The sequence below is a fragment of the Pan paniscus genome, chromosome 1 (genome assembly GCF_029289425.2).
Source record: "Pan paniscus chromosome 1, NHGRI_mPanPan1-v2.0_pri, whole genome shotgun sequence".
In the NCBI taxonomy this organism is placed as follows: Eukaryota; Metazoa; Chordata; class Mammalia; order Primates; family Hominidae; genus Pan; species Pan paniscus.
The window spans coordinates 39,441,955-39,460,012 of NC_073249.2; the positions used below are offsets into that span (position 1 = coordinate 39,441,955).

General features: G+C 35.4%; 1 protein-coding gene across 3 annotated transcripts in view; it reads right to left on the minus strand.

Annotated features, from left to right (window-relative positions):
* SYT14 (synaptotagmin 14) overlaps positions 1-18,058 on the minus strand; it is a 233,572-nt gene that overhangs the window by 206,270 nt on the left and 9,244 nt on the right. For 2 of the 3 annotated variants that reach the window (XM_034946017.4, XM_034946008.4), the window contains exon 2: positions 12,701-12,748. In XM_034946017.4, the coding sequence (XP_034801908.3) occupies positions 12,701-12,748 (48 nt within the window). Of the gene's footprint in view, positions 1-12,197; positions 12,403-12,700; positions 12,751-18,058 lie in introns of those variants that run through there. The other variant, XM_055108555.2, reaches the window with a different exon arrangement.

The window sequence follows — 18,058 nt, forward strand, 5'->3', positions numbered from 1 at the left end:
GATAAAGAAAACGTGGTACATATATATCATGGAATACTATGCAGCCACAAAAGAGATGAAATCATGTCCTTTGCAACAATATAGATGTAGCTGGAGGCCATCATCCTAAGTGAATTAATGGAGAAATAGAAAATCAAACATCACTTCTTCTCACTGAGTACACACAGACATAAAGATGGAAACAATAGACACGGGGACTCTAAAAGAGAAGAGAGAGGGAGGGGGAAAAGGGTTGAATAACTATTGAGTATTCTGTTTACTCTTTGGGTGATGGATCCAACAGAAGCCCAGATTTCAGCATCACACAGTATATTAATATATCCATGTAACAAACATGAACATGTACCTCTTGAATCTAAAATTTTATTTTAAAATAGCCTTCGTCAAAACATGCCCTTCTTTGGCACTGACCTTCTGTACAGAAAAAAAGTGAACATAGCAGACCTGAGACTGCTATCCTTAGAAAAGCCTGCTTATAAGGTTGGCCCTTGGCTGGCATCTGGGAACTTGACCTTCAGAGTGGTCCCAGTCAACATTAATTGATAAAAGTAGTTTATTGTGCCTAGACTGTTTGTATAAATACTATGGTTTATGCTGAACTCGTATATTCCTTTTGGAAATCTGCATTTTTTTTGCAAGCTAGGCAGAGGGTGCTTACATGGCAAGCCCTCCATGAAAACCTTGGGCTCTGAGTCTCTAATGGACTTTCCTAGGCAGGAAGATGGTATACATGTTGCTGCATTTTCATTGCTGAGGAAGTGTGCTCTGTGTGACCCCTCATGATAGGGAGAGAGCACAAGGAAACTCAATTGCATTAGGATTCTTTCTGGGAAAAACGATTATTTTGGAATATAAATTGTAGGAGAGGATACTTTATTCCAAAGTTCATCGAAAAATAAACATAAGGGAATAACCAGAAAATGTTTAAAATGAACACTAATGCAAGAAACCCTTTTCTACTAGGCAACAAAAGCCTCAATAATAAAAGCAGTGTAATAGTGGTTCCAGTAAACACATATAGATGAATAAAAAGAAAAAAATCTTAACTACAGAAACTGACTGTATTAATCCATTTTCACACTGCTATAAAGAACTGCCCAAGACTGGATAATTTATAAAGAAAGGAAGTTTAATTGACTCACAGTTCTACACGGCTGGGAAGGCCTCAGGAAACTTACAATCATTGCAGAAGGGGAAGCAGGCACATCTTACACAGCGGCAGGTGGGAGAGAAGAGGAACTGCCGAACTCTTATAAAACCATTAGATCTCGTGAAAACTCACTCACTAACACGAGAACAGCATGGGGGAACCTGCCCCCATGATCCAATCACCTCCCACCTGGTCCCTCCCTTGACGTGTGGGGATAATGAGGATTACAATTCAAGATGAGATTCAGGTGGGGACACAGAGCCAAACTATATCACTGACCCAAGTGTGTATAACAACTTAGCATATGAAAACAGTAGTATTGCAAATTGTCAGGGAAAATGAATTATCCAATAACTGGTATTGTATAGCTGGCTGATCAGTTAGAGATCAATATAAAGCTGGATCCTTCCCTCACACCTCTGACTGAAATAAATTACAAGTGGATGTAAACACTTACATGTTTAAAGAAGCCCATATTTTACAGTAATTAGAGATGCACTGATGTGAACAACCAATTCTTTGAGGAAATCGTCACCAAATCTGTCATTTCATCAGATTCATCACTCTCATTTTGTAGATATATTTCTTAAAGGTTTGTTTGTGTTTACCTAACTTCTGGGGTTGAAATGTAGAAAAGATGAGTCATATTTCAGTTGATGTATGAAAACTGTCCTCTGTAGATATTTTTTCTCCTCATGAAAATGATGACAGGCCAGAATAAATAACCAGAAAATTAATTTTATTGATCAAAAGATCCCAGCCATACATATTTTTACATATATAATTCATTTAGGTAAAACAAATACATAAGCCAAAATTACTTAGTATATATCCCATTCCTCTGCCTAAGTCTTAGAATGAAATAGGTCGATAAAACAAGAAAATTTCCCTCTTCCCTACCCTCCTTCCAATGGAAAAGACCTTAGGAGAGAGAAATCTAAACTAAATTGGCAATGGGTCATTTTGTATAATACCTGGACCCTTACCAAAGAAACTATAGTGGATAGTATGTATGACACCAATTCTGTCAGGACCATCTCAGCAATCCATCTCTATTCCTCTTCTCTCAAGAATAAAAAAAGATTTTCTTTTTTACACACACCCTGGGCATCTGAACTACAGTGTCTATTCAGAGTAAAAGAATGCCTAGATCACCTCCCTTGAACCAAGGGCCAGGCAGATAAACAACATTCTAGTCTTTCTGTTCCGGTAGCAATAAATGAACTTCTGTTCCATTTCAATGTGATTTATTAAGTCCATAACTCAACTGAATAATGCAGAAGGGTTAGGAAAAACTGAAACAGGCTTTAAATTTCTGAAGTTGGTCCACAGACATCATTCTGTAAACACCTTAGTTTTACACTTGCAAAACTCCAACTCATACAGCCATTAGAGGAAGAAATAAGGGAAGAAGAAAATGACACTTTTAGATGGCTTTTTCAGAGTAAAGCAGAACTTAGTGAGGTACAGGATGGGCTCTCATAGTCTTCATCACCCATTTCCTCTCCATTTTTATTTGGATTACTCTAGATTCTTGTACTCCTATGACCTCCATAATATAATCTTTCCCTTTATCTCTTGAACTTCATTCCCCTTCAAAGACTGGGGGTCTGCTTTACTCTTAGCATATATGTTAATTTATGGCAGCCTGAATTTGGAATATAAAATTAAAAATAACAAGCATGAGTCAATGCAGTAGGCACCCTCCCTCTGGGTGCACATAAACCTCTCATTAAGAAGTTCAAAGAAGCTGAGAACGAATCAAAGAAAATATAGCTCCATGATCTCCACCTTCTACTAAATTGTAAATGAAACTGTCATGTTAATCATAGTAGCTAAAGCCCTATTCTCTGCTACTACCGAGGCTCTATAAATTCACAACCTAATTGAAATTTCTTGAGCCAGGTTAAAGAAGAAAAAAAAAGCTTACAATGTACACCAACAGGGCAGTTACAAAAATCTATTGGTCTCCTCAATTCAAGAATATCCCTTAACAGTAGTGTCTAGAAGTCACTGAGCTATAAAAAAAAAAAAAAAAAAAGATATCTACGCTAAGAACCAGAAAAAACGAAAATGGCATAAGAGAATCATATTATGACAATATTTTTTAAAATAATTAAAACTAAATTATACACTGAGAAAAAGAGCACTTTATTCATTACATACTGTTTAGTCACAAGAAAGAAAGAAAAGTAAGACAATTATAATTTTTACATAATTTTTAGAATTTCTCATTTTAGAATTTGCATGTTGATCTAACAATAGGAGAAAAATTATTTTACTGGATTTGCATAGAAATTGAAGATGGAGGTCTGCTTATACGCCAACACCCAAAGATTCATGATCAGAATTTTTCATACTAGGAGCCACTTCGTTGTTCAGAGATCAGCAAACTGTTTCCTATAGACATATGCCATTATTTAAATGAATTATAGAAACATTTTAGAAGGCTAACATTAGTAACTCAGTAGGTAGGTCTCATACATTCAAAGTCCTGAGTGTCAAACCACTGAAAGAATAAACAATAGAAACAATCAGGTCATGCCTTCCAGAATTCATACAAAAAAAAAAAATACATCTGATTCATCTCTAGTAAGAGTCTACAAGTTCCAAGACTGTCCCTACCTTCTTCAGTAAGATAATAATAATATGTACATACCAGTTTACTGACTACAAAGGGTTTCATACACTTTATTTCACTTGATCCTCAGAGAAGTCTTGTGAGATTAGTACAGATAAGCCTTAATAATGTCACCATTTTACAGAGGGGGAAACTGAGACTCAAAGAATTTAATGACTTTAGTTACCCAGCCTGGATGAAGCAAATTGGGAAATTTAATCCATATCTCCTTATTTCATAATCATGTACTCTTTCTACTAAATACTAGCTCTAATAAATACTAGAAAAAAGAAAAGTTACTTTATTGTTCTTCTACTCTGGACAATTAGAACTATAAAAGCCTTGAAAGTCAAGTTTGGTCACTAAGCAAGAAATCTGTACCTATCCCAGCCCCCAAAAAGTCAGAATATAGTTCTACAACTTCACAAATTCTACATGAAAAATTGTCACCTACATTTCAGACACTTTTCTACTATGCTCCCAAAAGAAATAACTGAAACACTACCAAAAGAAGGAAGAGCCCACGATGCACTTGAGGGGGAAGAGAAAGAAAGAACAAATCTGTCTACCCAGCAAAAAGGGAGAATCCGAGGGTGTAGACAGTAAAATATAAACACCTAACTGGATTTCCATTTGTCCATAAAGTGACATCAGCCAACTCAAAGGAAAAGAACAGCACATGCAGAAACATTCCCTTAATTGCCATAAGTTTGGAAAAGCAGCACCAAGTTCAGCCTCTCCCCTAGCTCTAGTAACAGTAATCTACCTGTTGTCTCCAAATTTTCATCTCTCACACCTTGTACTCTCTTATAAGTGTATTATTCTAATACAGTTTTGTATTAGGATAAGAAACTATCAGAATTGAACAGATATAGGATATCTATTGTAGCCCCATAATTTGTAAACCTACCACTACCATGCACATCCTATGTCAACAGTCATACAAGCCTTTGCTCTCAGATGAGTTACAACTACTCACTTTAAGATGTTAATTGATGAGGTTTAAGTTATTATTTCGGATCATATTTGAAAGGCCACCTAGACTAGTGATGAGCAGCATTCAAAAAACCACAGGTGGCCAACCTAGCTTCAAGACAATCTTTGATTCAAATGGGAGAAAAGATTGGAAAGCTGTTTTTTGCTACTATTTCTCAAGTATGCTCAGATATTTATATTTTAGTGGTTTAAATAAGTGACTTCCTTCTAGTCAAGGAAAAACATGGAAGGTAATAAATTTAAACATTCTATACATCTTCCCAATGGATTCAGTAAAGTCATTTTTGTTTTCAATGTTTAAAAAAAGGCATATATTTTTCCTAAATTGAAAAAACAAAGTTAACCACTGATCATCTCCTATTCTCTAACCACTACAGAGACTTTTTTCTACAATTTCCAAAAACAGATTGTCATTTATACTGGGATATTACATGTTGATTTGTGAATACCCAATAAAGTAATGCCATAAAGATAGATTTAGTATATAAAAATACTAACAGGCCAGGACAATAGAGAGTACTGTGCCATAAAACTACAAACCACCCTCCAGGTTAATATGACTTGGACATATTAACATATATTAGTATATACATTCACCTGTCTCAGGTATATCATTATTTTAATTTAGGTTCATAAAGACATAAAAAATCTAAAGTAATAAATATCAAAGGAATAGAATTTCAGGTAATGGAAACTTTTGCATAAAAAGAGGAGCTGGTTAAGAATAAAACACTATGTAAGCAGACGCTTTTTTTATTGAGATAAAACACATATGCCACAACATTCACCGAAGTGCATAATTCAGTGTTCTGTAATATATTCATAGAGTTGTGCAACCACTATCTAATTTCAGAATATTTTCATCACTCTCCAGAAAAACCCATACTTATTAGTAGTAACTCCCTATTCTCCCCTCCCCTAGCCCTGGCAACTACTAATCTATGTTCTGTCTCTATAGATTTGTCTATTCTACACATTTCATATGAATGAAATCCTATATACATGATATGTGGCCTTTTGTGTCTGGTTTCTTTCACTGTTTGCGAGTGAAACAATTTTTATGTCTGGTTTCTTTCTCTGTTGGCAAGGTTCACCAATGTTGTAGCTTGTATCAATAATTCATTTATTCTGGTGGATGAATAATATTCCACTGTGTCAATATGCCACATTTTATTTAATTCATTCATCAGTTGATATCCATCAGTTGATGGATATTTAGGTTGTTTCCCTTTTGGCTATCAAGAATAACGTTGCCAGGCTGCGTGTGGTGGCTCACGCCTGTAATCCCAATACTTTGGGAGGCCAAGGCGGGCGGATTGCCTGAGCTCAGGAGTTTGAGACCAGCCTGGCCAATGTGGTGAAACCCCATCTCTACTAAAAATACAAAAAATTAGCTGGGTGTGGTGGCACACACCTGTAGTCCCACCTACTCAGGAGGCTGAGGCATGAGAATCACTTGAACCCAGGAGGCGGAGGTTGCAGTGAGCTGAGATCACGCCACTGCACTCTAGCCTGGATGACAGAGTGAGACTCTGTCTCAAAAAAATAATAATAAAAAATTTAAAAAAAGAATAATCTTGCTGTGAATATTCATCTACAAATTTTTGTATAAACATATGTTTTCAATTTTCTTGGGTACAGGCCTAGCAGTATTAATTGCTGGGTTATATGGTAACTCTATTTTTTTTTTAGGAACTTTGTAATTGTTTTCTAAAGTTGCTGTACCATTTTACATTCCCAGCAATAGATGGGAGTTCCAATTCCTCCACATCCTTGCCAACACTTGTTATTGTCCATTTATAAGATCATGCTTAGTCAAGCAGTTGGAAGAGGATTATAGAGTATCCTTTTAGTTCTATTTTGTTTATTTTCCCGAGGAAGCTGCCAAAGAAATAAAAAGTATAACTAGAAAAGATTAAAAAACTTATTATTTGAAGATGATATAACTGTCTACTGAGAAAACCCAAAATATCTACGGAAATAGTTAAATAGTTTAGCAACATAGCTACATATAACACTAATTTGGAAAAGTTAATTGCATTTCCCTTAACAAATTTCATTTAGTATAGCAACAAAAAATATAAGGTATCTAAACATAAATCTAAAAAAATGCAAGATCATTATAGAGGAATTTTCAAAACCTTATTGAAAGGCATTAAACAAATGCAAAGATACACCATGTTCAAGAATAAGAAATCTCAGTATTTTAAAGATATCGTCTCCACATAGATCTAGAGATTCAAAGCAATTCCTATTAAAATTCCAAAAAGGCTTTTTTTTTTTTAAGGAACTTGACAAGCTGATTCTAAACTTTATATGGAAAATCAAAGGCCCAGAAATAGCTATAACATTACTGAAGAAGAAAAATAAGAAGAATTTGTCCTAATAGATAACAAGAATCACAACACTTCAATAATTAAGATAGTGACACTGTTAGGGAATAGGTAAATTGATTAATGGAACAGAAATAGACCAACTTGATACAAACTCGACAGAGGTAGCAGAGGTGGCACTGCATTTCAGTGGGAAATGTTTGGAATACTTAGTAAATTGTGCTGGAACTACTACTTAACCATTAAAAAAATGAAATTAGGTTCTTAACCATATAAAAAATCAATTTCAGATGGATTAATAACATAAATATAAAAAGCAAGACTAAACCTCTTAAAGTAACAGAATTGCTATGATCTTAGGGTTAAGGAAGGATTTCCCCAAAACATCTCAAAAAGCACTAGAAAGACAGAGAGAAAGAAGGAAGGAGGGGGAGAAAGAGAAAAGAATGAAAAGAAAAAATATTAAGAAGTTAGACTAAATTAACATTAAAATTTTTGTTCATGAACATACCATAGACATTTCTAAGTATCTGAAAAAAAATGGAATCTGCCTAACTCCATGTCTCCCAGTTTTACCTCCCCAAAACTGGATACAACAAGAAGGAAAAAGTAAATCTACAAAACAAGAAGGAAAAAATCTACAGGCTGGGCAGGGTGGTTCACGCCTGTAATCCCAGCACTTTGGGAGGCTGAGGTGGGTGGATCACCTGAAGTAGGGAGTTCAAGACAAGCCCGGCCAACATGGTGAAACCCAGTCTCTACTAAAAATACAAAAATTAGCCGGGCATGGTGATGCATGCCTGTAATCCCAGCTACTTGGGAGCCTGAGGCAGGAGAATCGCCTGAACCCAGGAGGTGGAGATTGCAGCGAGCCGAGATCATGCCATTGCACTGCAGCCTGGGTGACAAGAGCGAGACTGTCTCAAAAAAAAAGAAAAAAAAGTAAAGCCACATAAAAACTATATCCTCAGAATAATCTGAATACAGAGAATGCTAATATCTCAAAATAAACACGAGTAAAAACAGAAAACTTAACCAAATCATAAGGTGCAATCTCTCGTGCTCCCACCCCACCCAAACAAAAGGGAAAGGCTTTGGTGTAAACAAAGGAAGAGAAAAGCTACCAGAGAGACAGAAGAGAGAAGACAGCAATGGGGGCTAAAGTTAGAAAGGAAAGTCCATGTTAAATCTGAAAATACTAACAACGGCAATAACAAAACTGGGTAGATGACAGCACAGCCTACAGGGAAGGAACTCTGAAAGTACATGTGAGTTACTTTCAGCATAACTCAGTCAGCATAAGTTAGTTTCAAGCATAACTTAACAGGGTAGTTAGGCAGTCTTTGTACATAGCTTCTGCAGAAGAAAAAAAGGCAGAAGGGAAAAGGCCCTTCAGCAATCAGGTGGTGAAGGGGAAATGAAAAAAAAAGGGTGTAGGGTCCTAAGAGACAAAAGACAATCACAAAATCAGAGGATTCACAACCCCTTCCCCTCCAAAACAAAACAAAACAAAACAACCCTATTACATCTTTCCATATGAATCTCCCCTTCTACCTAGCCTTAAATTTTCTCACTGAAGTCACACCTTTAAGTTATATACCTACCTCTAGAAGAAATTTATCCAGATGGTCACCATTAGCATATATAGAGCATGTAAGACTATGGCAAGGAAAGCACTTCATATTAGGGTAGATTAATTGATAAATGGCAGACTATAGGTTGCTGTACTTCTTGGGCTCACTGACTCACTAACACTTCCTAGCCTGTTTTGAAGTTACTACAGATGTAGCCCTGTGACTGAATTATTGACATGGTAATCTTAAGGAATGTACTTTCCTTCCAGGCCTATCCCATAAAAATCTCCTACACACAATCTTCCTTTCCCCATTTTTCCCCCCACACTCCCTGCTTAATGAAGATGAACATAGTAACCTCCAAAGCCATGTGCTGAAGATGCCAGAGCCACAAGCTAGGAGCCTGGATCCCTAAATCACTGCTGAAGGAGTGTTCTATGGCAACTAGAAATACCTGATTTAAACTTCACAAAAGAGAGAAACAAACCTCTATCCTGTTTGAGTCATTATTTGTTTGGGGTTTGTTCAGTGCAGCAGCTAACAGTACCTTGAGTAATACAATATGTTGACTAATTATTTCCTAGGGAAGCAGAAAAATCTTTTCTAGGGATATATGATATAGGAGACGTATACTTCAATATAGGGGGAAGGGTGGTAGCAGAAGAAAAATAAGAATGACAGAGAAATCAGAGTGGATTCTGAACCATGGTTAATGAGGAGTTAAGATGGGTGCTTACAATCTGAAAGAAGGGATATTTTAAGATGAAAAATATATAAAAAAGGAAATATAATTATGATATAATATGGCTTTACTGCAAACAATATTGATCATAAAAATGTAAGTTCTGAAAACTGACTTAACCAAAATTGAAACACAACTTAGGGAAATGAGATTTGAAGAAATGCATAGGAGGGTAACTTGGTTTCTATTTTCACAGGTCCACAGATAGAAAGGAATTTTGAACCACAATGGATTACAACCAGAGTCTCACCCATACATAATGTAAGTGATTTAGATAATGAGACTTTTGAACTGATGATATTCAGATGACATTTTGGACTCCGAGTTGATACTATAATGTCTTTGTAGATCAGGGTAAGATACTTTTATTTGAGGTATAATGAGAATCCATAGAAAAATTTCAACAAGCAAAGTGGTTGGCCTGATTTACATTTTTGAAAATCACTAATACTTAGTGAAAGGAGATAAAAATGCCAAGTACGGAAACCAGTTAGAAAACTATGACAGTGATCTAGGCAAAAAACACAGAGAACTAGACTACAATGACAGCAGCAGGATGAAAAAAAAGAGGATAAATTAAAAAATATACTTTGCAGGTAGAACTGATTGAACTTACTAATAAATTAAATGTGGACAATAATAATGGCGAAATACAGGATGATTCTTAAGTTAGGAGTTGCGTAACTGGGTAGACAGTGCTATTTATTAGCTGAGAGGGAGAAAACTGAGGAAGGTATAGGCTCAGGTAAGAAAATCAAGACTTGCATTTTAAACGTGTCAAGCTGTTATTCTAACAGACATCCAGATAGAAATATCAAGTAACTCATTTGATAAAAGATGAGGGAGCTCAGACAGCCAAGAACTGGATTTGTGTGGCATTTAAAACAACAGAACTAGATAAAATCAGAGTAAAAGATGGAAAAACGAAGTAAGCCCAGGACCAAACCCCTGGTACATGACATAATCAGAGGTCTGACAGGGGAGAGAGGCTAGCAAAAGAGACAGAAACAGTCAAAGAGGTAAAAAGAAGTTGTGATGTCTAGCCGAGTGCGGTGGCTCATGGTGGTAATCCCAGAATTTGGGGAGGCCGAGGTGGACAGATCACTTGAGGCCACGAATTCGAGACCAGCCTGGCCAACATGGTGAAACCCTATCTCTACTAAAAATAGAAAAATTAGCTGGGCATGGTGGCATGCGCCTGTAATCCCAGCTATTTGGGAGGCTGAGGCATGAGAATAGCTTGAACCCAGGAGGCAGAGGTTGCGGTGGGCCAAGATCGTACCACTGCATTCCAGCCTGGGAGATAGTGAGAATCTGTCTTCGAAAAAAAAAAAAAAGAGAGAAAGCAAAAAGGAGGCTGTGATGTCAGAGATGTCATTTCATTAGAATAATCACTGATACTAATTATAATTACTCTACATAACTTTCATATGATCTACTCTATGGAAGTCTAGGATAAAATGTAAAAAGCTTTAGCTCAGAGCATTAATTCCAAAAATATTCAAATACTTATGAAATATTCACTGTACTGAATGCTGAGAGGATAAACAGAGATTCAGATACTTTTCCACGTCATGCCTATGGTGTGAATAAATTTTTAAATGCAGAATTAAAATTCTATAGATAAATGGAAGACAGCAAAAAAGCTAGACTAATATAGAGAAATCTGGGCAAAGCATACTTTGAGAACTACCCGGATAGGAATAGAGACAGCAATAAAGAACAACAACAATAAAAAAGCCATGGAAAAAAAAAGATATATTCACACCATCCTCTATCCTTATCTAATTTTCTCCATTGTAGCTTTCTGTTCCCTTTGTAGCCACAAAAGACCCTCTAAACATTTTCATTTTCTTACTTCTAGCTGTCTCTACTCTTGTTTTGATTCTCTTTTCACCTGACCACATCTTTAATAGCTTTTGACTCCAACTAAGCTTTACTGTGTCCTTGGCTATCCCAGCAAATTAAAAGTTTTAAAAAGTTTTAGTGGGACTGGATAATAACTATAAAATTATTTTAAACATTTTTAGTAATTCTGGATTTATGTATACAGCAGAAAACTACAAATGTTTATGTAGAGAAATAAAACAACGCATAAATTTGTCTATCCCCTACCTCCATTTTAGGTAAGAAGCACAAATCAACAATAGTTATAGCATGAGAATCACAATCCTAAATTTGAGATTTCACGAAACTGACTTCAATTTCCTCCTTTGTGGTACTAGAGAAAAGGTATATGGAAAAACTATAATAAAGGAAGAAGATTTTAAATGAACAGCAATTGTATGCAATGACTCACAGATAAACTAGTATGACCATATCAACAATAGTCACATAAATTCACCTAAAAAGGATTAAAAATTTTTTCAAGTCTAAAGAAGCTGAGGCTTTTCAGAGCTGTTAAAGACTTACTGAAAATATGCTGATATTTTCCTGCCATGCCTCTCATACCCAGGTATCACAAATAATGACACTGCTCCAAACTTCCTTAAAGTGAAATATTAGGGATGGGAGGAGTGCTGTTAGTTGGCTAGACTCAGGAGGGCCAAGTGAGTCTGAAGAGAGATGCAAGAAAAGAAAGTGCCCCAAGTTTAAAAAGAGACAAGAGTAGTAAATTTATGAGGATTTCTTCCCCTGACCTCCCCAGGAATATCTTTCCTTCATATGATTTCATAGATTTGTGATTACTTATAAGGAGTTGTGGGGACTCCCAAGGTTCTCCTGATTCTTCCAAATCTAGAGAATACCTGATTCCTTGCCTCCCACCTAGTAACTGAATTACCTTTCCTGGGGCCACTTTGTTGAACCACCCAGTTGTCAGGTGGCTCCTTCTAAGGAAGCATAGACAGTTGTTGGTGTCAAAGGATGTTGTGGTCTTTGGATATGTTCCCGATTTGAATTTCAACCAACTCCTCACATCTCTCTGATGGGGTACAGTAATAGAACAGAAGTCAATGGGAGATCAGCATGCACTCAGATTCCAGATTCTGAAAGGGAACAAAAATCAAACCCTCCATTCTTTGCCTCTTCACCATGTCTAACGACCAATATGCTAGAAACCAGGCTTTGTTAGCCCATCAAAACTAAATATAAAGCAACAACTCTCAATAATCACATAATAAGTAATATGCACTTTACTAATGCTTAAGTCTGTAAGATAAATGTTAATATTTACTAAAATTTACACTTTATAAATACAAATTATCCACCATCCTACTAAAATCTATTATATACTTTGAAAGTATTCATTTAGTATTTAAATAGCCATGCAGAGCAATGACTTACCTTTTCTAATACAGATAAGTTCATGTACTCCACAGGTTCTCTCTCCACCTATTAAAAAAAGTTTATGGGAAGTTAAAAACATAGAAAGTGGCATGAATCTGTTACAAAGAATCATTTTAAATTAGCACCTAAAAGTGACCTCAGAAAAAGTTTCCCTAACTCTTCTCTTTATACTTAACTAAATGAATATGATAGCCTAATATCAAAATTTTCTGGAACAACCCAGAAATTAGGTCTTAGGAAGTCTCGGAATGAAGACACTTCATTCAAGTATGTGATTTTGAATGGCAAGCTTCTCAACAGCAGAAATCACATCAATATTTCCCAAGCATCTCTTCACATCGTCTAGAAGGAAAGACTGTAAGAGAGGACCCACTTTTGTATCTGAGCCTTAACATACACAGGTTAAGTTATTGAAAGGTCAATCCTGTAAAGTTACTATTTATATTTTATCATATATGCTCATATTATATATTCTCCAACAACCCACTATTATAAATTTGTAAAACAAATTTAATAGTATGATAAAAACAAACTTAACTTTAAAAGATATTTTGATTATTCTTTTTTGGAAAGAGTCTTTTGTAATGTTTCTTTTTTTAAAAATCTCTACTTATTGGGCCAAAAACCAAAAATACAGAAAAGTGCACAAATATATAAAACTTTCATGTAATTGTCACAAAGTAAGCACCCGAGTTGCTAAAAACCAAGGCAAGAACCAGAACTTTGCTGGCATTCCAGGAGTCCTTTACTCATCTTCCTAGGCACTACTTTGTGCCCCAGAAGTACCTAATCTCCTGAGTGCTATCATTACAGCTTGGTTTTGTCTGCTTAAAAAATTTATACAAGTGGAATTGTTAAGTGGGCATTTTTGAGTCCTACTTCTTTCAATATTAGGTTGGTAAGATCAAACTATTTTATTACTTGTAGTTGTGGCTCATTCCTTTTCATTTCCATATAGAATTCCATTGTGTATAAATATACATATATACACATATATTCATGCATACATATGCATAAATTTCAATTCTATTGTTCATAAACATTTGGATTGATTTGGGTTTGCTGTGACTAATTTTGCTATGAACCTTTTTATATAACATATGTCTCTGTTTCCCACATGTGTGCTGTGCGTGCCTTTCTTCTAAATGTATTCCGAGGAGAACAGCTGGGTTTATGGGGCAAGTGCATGTTTAACTTTAAAAGATAATGGCACATGGTGGAAATGGATAAAGAAAATGTGGTAAATATATGCGGTGGAATACTATGCAGTCTAAAAAAAGAAGGAAATTCTGTCATGTGCAACAACATGGATGAACCCGGAGGACATTATGCTAAGTGAAAGAAAGCAGACACAGAAGGACAGATACTGCATGATCTCATTTGTATGTGGAATCTACAAAAGTCAGATTCACAGATGTAGAGTAGAATGGTGGTTACCAGAGGTGGGAGAGAAGAAGGGAATGGAGAGGGGCAGGATAGGAAAAGGGGAGATACTGCAAAGGGTACAAAGTTTCAGACAGATGAGGAGTTTTAGAGATCTACTGCACAGCATGGTGACTACAGTTATTAATAATGTGTTGTATATTTCAAAATTGCTAAAAGAATAGACCTTAAATGTTCTCATCACAAAAAAGGTGAAGTGACTGATATGTTAATTGGCTTGATTTAATCATTTCACAATGTATACATATATCAAAACATCACATTGTACCCCATAAATACATACTTTGAATATTCTAATTTATTATAACAGTAATTTTCTCTATTAGTTACTACCATGTAGACATATTTCTTTCACTCAGAATCATGTCATTACTTTAATGTAAGCTGAATAAAATTTTGTAGTGTTCCATATATGTATGACCTTATAATCATGTTGTGAATTACTTTTAAACTTTCCATAATGAAAATATTAAATAATCATTTCAGTTTAGCATAGAAGCTTATTATAAGCAGCTTGGTTATAAGAAACAGAAATATCCTACAGAAATAACATGAGAAGTAAAAACCATGATATCCACTAAAAAAAGTAGGTCATCTGAGAAGCAAGCTAAAAAAACTAGAAAATAGTATTTCTATCACCAAAGTAGGTTAGATCTTCATTCTGACTTGGTTGTAACAATGGCATTGCTTCTTTCTTATTAAAAATACAGAATAACCACTGATTATCAGGAAGATAGGCTTTGCAAGAAGAAACACCTAACTTAAAGCTATGGTTATAAATGAATTATTCAGCAAAACCCCAGTGTAAAAAATAGAGTGCTAATTGGAGTATTACCCACAGATCACTTGCTGAAAGGCTAGAATGAAATACACCTACGTACTACAGTTCTTTCCAATTGAGGAGATACTAGTCCAATGACTGGATATTTACCAAATTATGACAAAAGGCTATTTTTGAGACATTAGAAGGGTCATGTAATAAAAATAACATAACTATAATGTATTAATATATTGAGGCCTATGATGTTTTCATAGGTAACTTAGAAATATTCTCCATACATATTAAGGCTTATTCTCTAGAAGTTACACACGTAACTTAATTTGAGTTACATAGTTAATTCATGTAAAAAGGCTGTACTTTTTAAAGCCTGTAATTAGAACTAAACTCTCCCCCGTATTTAATATAAATTGATTAGGTTTTACCACATACACCTAATCTTAACTGTAACAGCATTATTTTTACAAGGCTTAGTATGTACAGTAACAATAAAAACTACTACATTCTAAGACGTTTATCAGAACTGCAGAATGACAATGAAAGCCAATTCCCACTTTTAAAAGTATTCAATTTATCTATATTATATAAAAGAACCTCTTAAATTTTTTAAGTTACTCGAATAATCACTATATTTCAAATTTACAGTCAATTAGCTGCCAAATTTGTCCAAGTACCCACAAAAGTCAAACAAGCAAATAAGACTATGCATGACCTTTCTTGGTATTTGTCCCCTAAATTCTAACCAACAAATAAGACTTCACTGATGTACATGTGGAACTTAAAAGCAATCACTATTCTTATGAAAATGAACAGGAATACTAAGGATACATTCCAGACAATAAAATAAAATTCAAGAAAACCCTGCTTTTAAAAACACAAAAGAAGAAATATAAAAAAGTCATATAAATTTATTACATTATTGGAAACTGAAATTGAGTGTTTTTTTTTTTTTTTTTTGAGACGGAGTCTCACTCTGTCGCCAGGCTGGAGTGCAGTGGCACAATCTCAGCTCACTGCAACCTCTGCCTCCCGGGTTCAAGCAATTCTCCTGCCTCAGCCTCCCGAGTAGCTGGGACTACTGGCACACGCCACCAGGCCCAGGTAATTTTTGTATCTTTAGTAGAGACGGGGTTTCACTATGTTGCCCAGGATGGTCTCGATCTCTTGACCTCATGATCTGCCCGCCTCGGCCTCCCATAGTGCTAGGATTACAGGCATGAGCCACCACGCCCAGCCTAGCGTTCCTTTTATCCCCAATCCTTCCTAAGACTGGGAGGAGTGTAAGGAAAAAAACATGCATTCTCCAGGTTAAATGCAAATTTTTTAATGTATATGTCTGTTGGGAAGTCAAAGCCTTAAATACTTTTTCAGTTAGAGATATGTTGAACTTTGTACAAATTTTATGTCTATTTTGTCTTGAAAAGTAAATCTGAAAAGTTTCCAAAAGAAATGTTAAATTTGTAATCAGGAGGCAAGAAAGACACTGCAGACATACCTTGACTTAGATGTGGTGGTTATCTAAAAAGTGGTGTACTGCTTTTAACAGTGTAATGCACAAGAGGGAATGCTTACTTGGTCACTTAGCCAGTATCTTTGGAAAGAGACTAATCTTCCACTAAAATAAATAATCACCCCCAAAATGAACTCCTGTATAAATACAATTTTCCACACATCAAATTTAATTCAAGAAAATGAAGACCGGGACACCATATTAGAATGACAGAACAGAAGACACTAGAACTCAGAACTACATTTGTCTAGTTCATAATTTTATAGATAAATGGAGACGCCCAAAAGTTAAAGTTGCTCAAGGTCACTAGTTAATTGTCAGAAAAAAAAGAACATTATATTTAATGTATTTTGGAAAGTAAATATTGATTTTTCCTCATTTTTATGAAAAAATGAAAGTTATGAAATTGTTTTCCAATACTTTAAGGTAATTTAAATAGAACTGCATAAAAACTATACTTGCGGAGATAATACTAGCATTGCTTTTGAAATAATCATCTCAGCAACATGGAAAGGAGAAACAGAAAGTGACAAGCTTAGTCAAAGTTACCATCTTTTCCCTCAGGCAAACCCATGTAGGAGCAAAATGTAAACTGGCATAATCCTCTACAATTGGCATAAGGGGTGTAAGAGAAAATAGATGTGTGTGGGCACACACGTGTGCTGTGATTGTGTGCATGTGTGTTTGTATATGAATATACACATAAGTGTGACTGTAACTGGAAACTGGGATTTTAAAAAAATACACAAGAGGATCATTACAACATATGTACATGTTTACACATGTTTACAGAAGGAAAATATGTAGTTACATGGCAGCCCCATCGAAATACATCCAGGTACAGGCATACCTCAGAGATATCGATGGGTTTGACTCCCAACCACTGCAATAAAGTGTATATCACAATAAAACAAGTCACATAAACTTTTTGGTTTCCCAGTGCATACAAAAGTTATGTTTACACTAGACTGTAGTCTATTAAGTGTGCAATATCATTGTGTCTTAAAAAATGTATGATCTTAATTTAAAAATAATTTATTGCTAAAAAAATTATTGATTGTCTAGGCCTTCAGCAAGTCCTATCTTTTTGCTGGTGAAGGGTCTCGCCTTGATGTTGATGATTGTGAACCCATTAGGATGATGGTTGATGAAGGTTGGGGTGGCTGTGGCAATTTCTTAAAATTAGACAATGAAGTTTACCACACTGATGGATTCTTTCTTTCATGGAACATTTCTCTGTAGCATGCAATGCTGTTTGATAGCATTTTACCCACAGTAGAACTTTAAAAACTGGAGTCAGTCCTCTCAAACCCTACAGTTTCTTTACCAACTAAGTGTATATAATATTCTAAACCCTTTGTCATTTCAACAATGTTCATAGCAGCTTCACCAGTAGTATATTTCATCTCAAGAAACCACTTTGTTCATCCATATAAGCAACTCCTCATCCATTCAAGTTTTATCATGAGATTTCAGCAAGGTAGTCACATATTCAGGCTCCACTTCTAATTCTAGTTCTCTTGCTAGTTCCACCTCGTCTGTAGTGACTTCCCCCACTTAAGTCTTGAGCCTTTCAAAGTCATCCATGATAGTTGGAATCAACTTCTCCCAAACTCCTATTAAT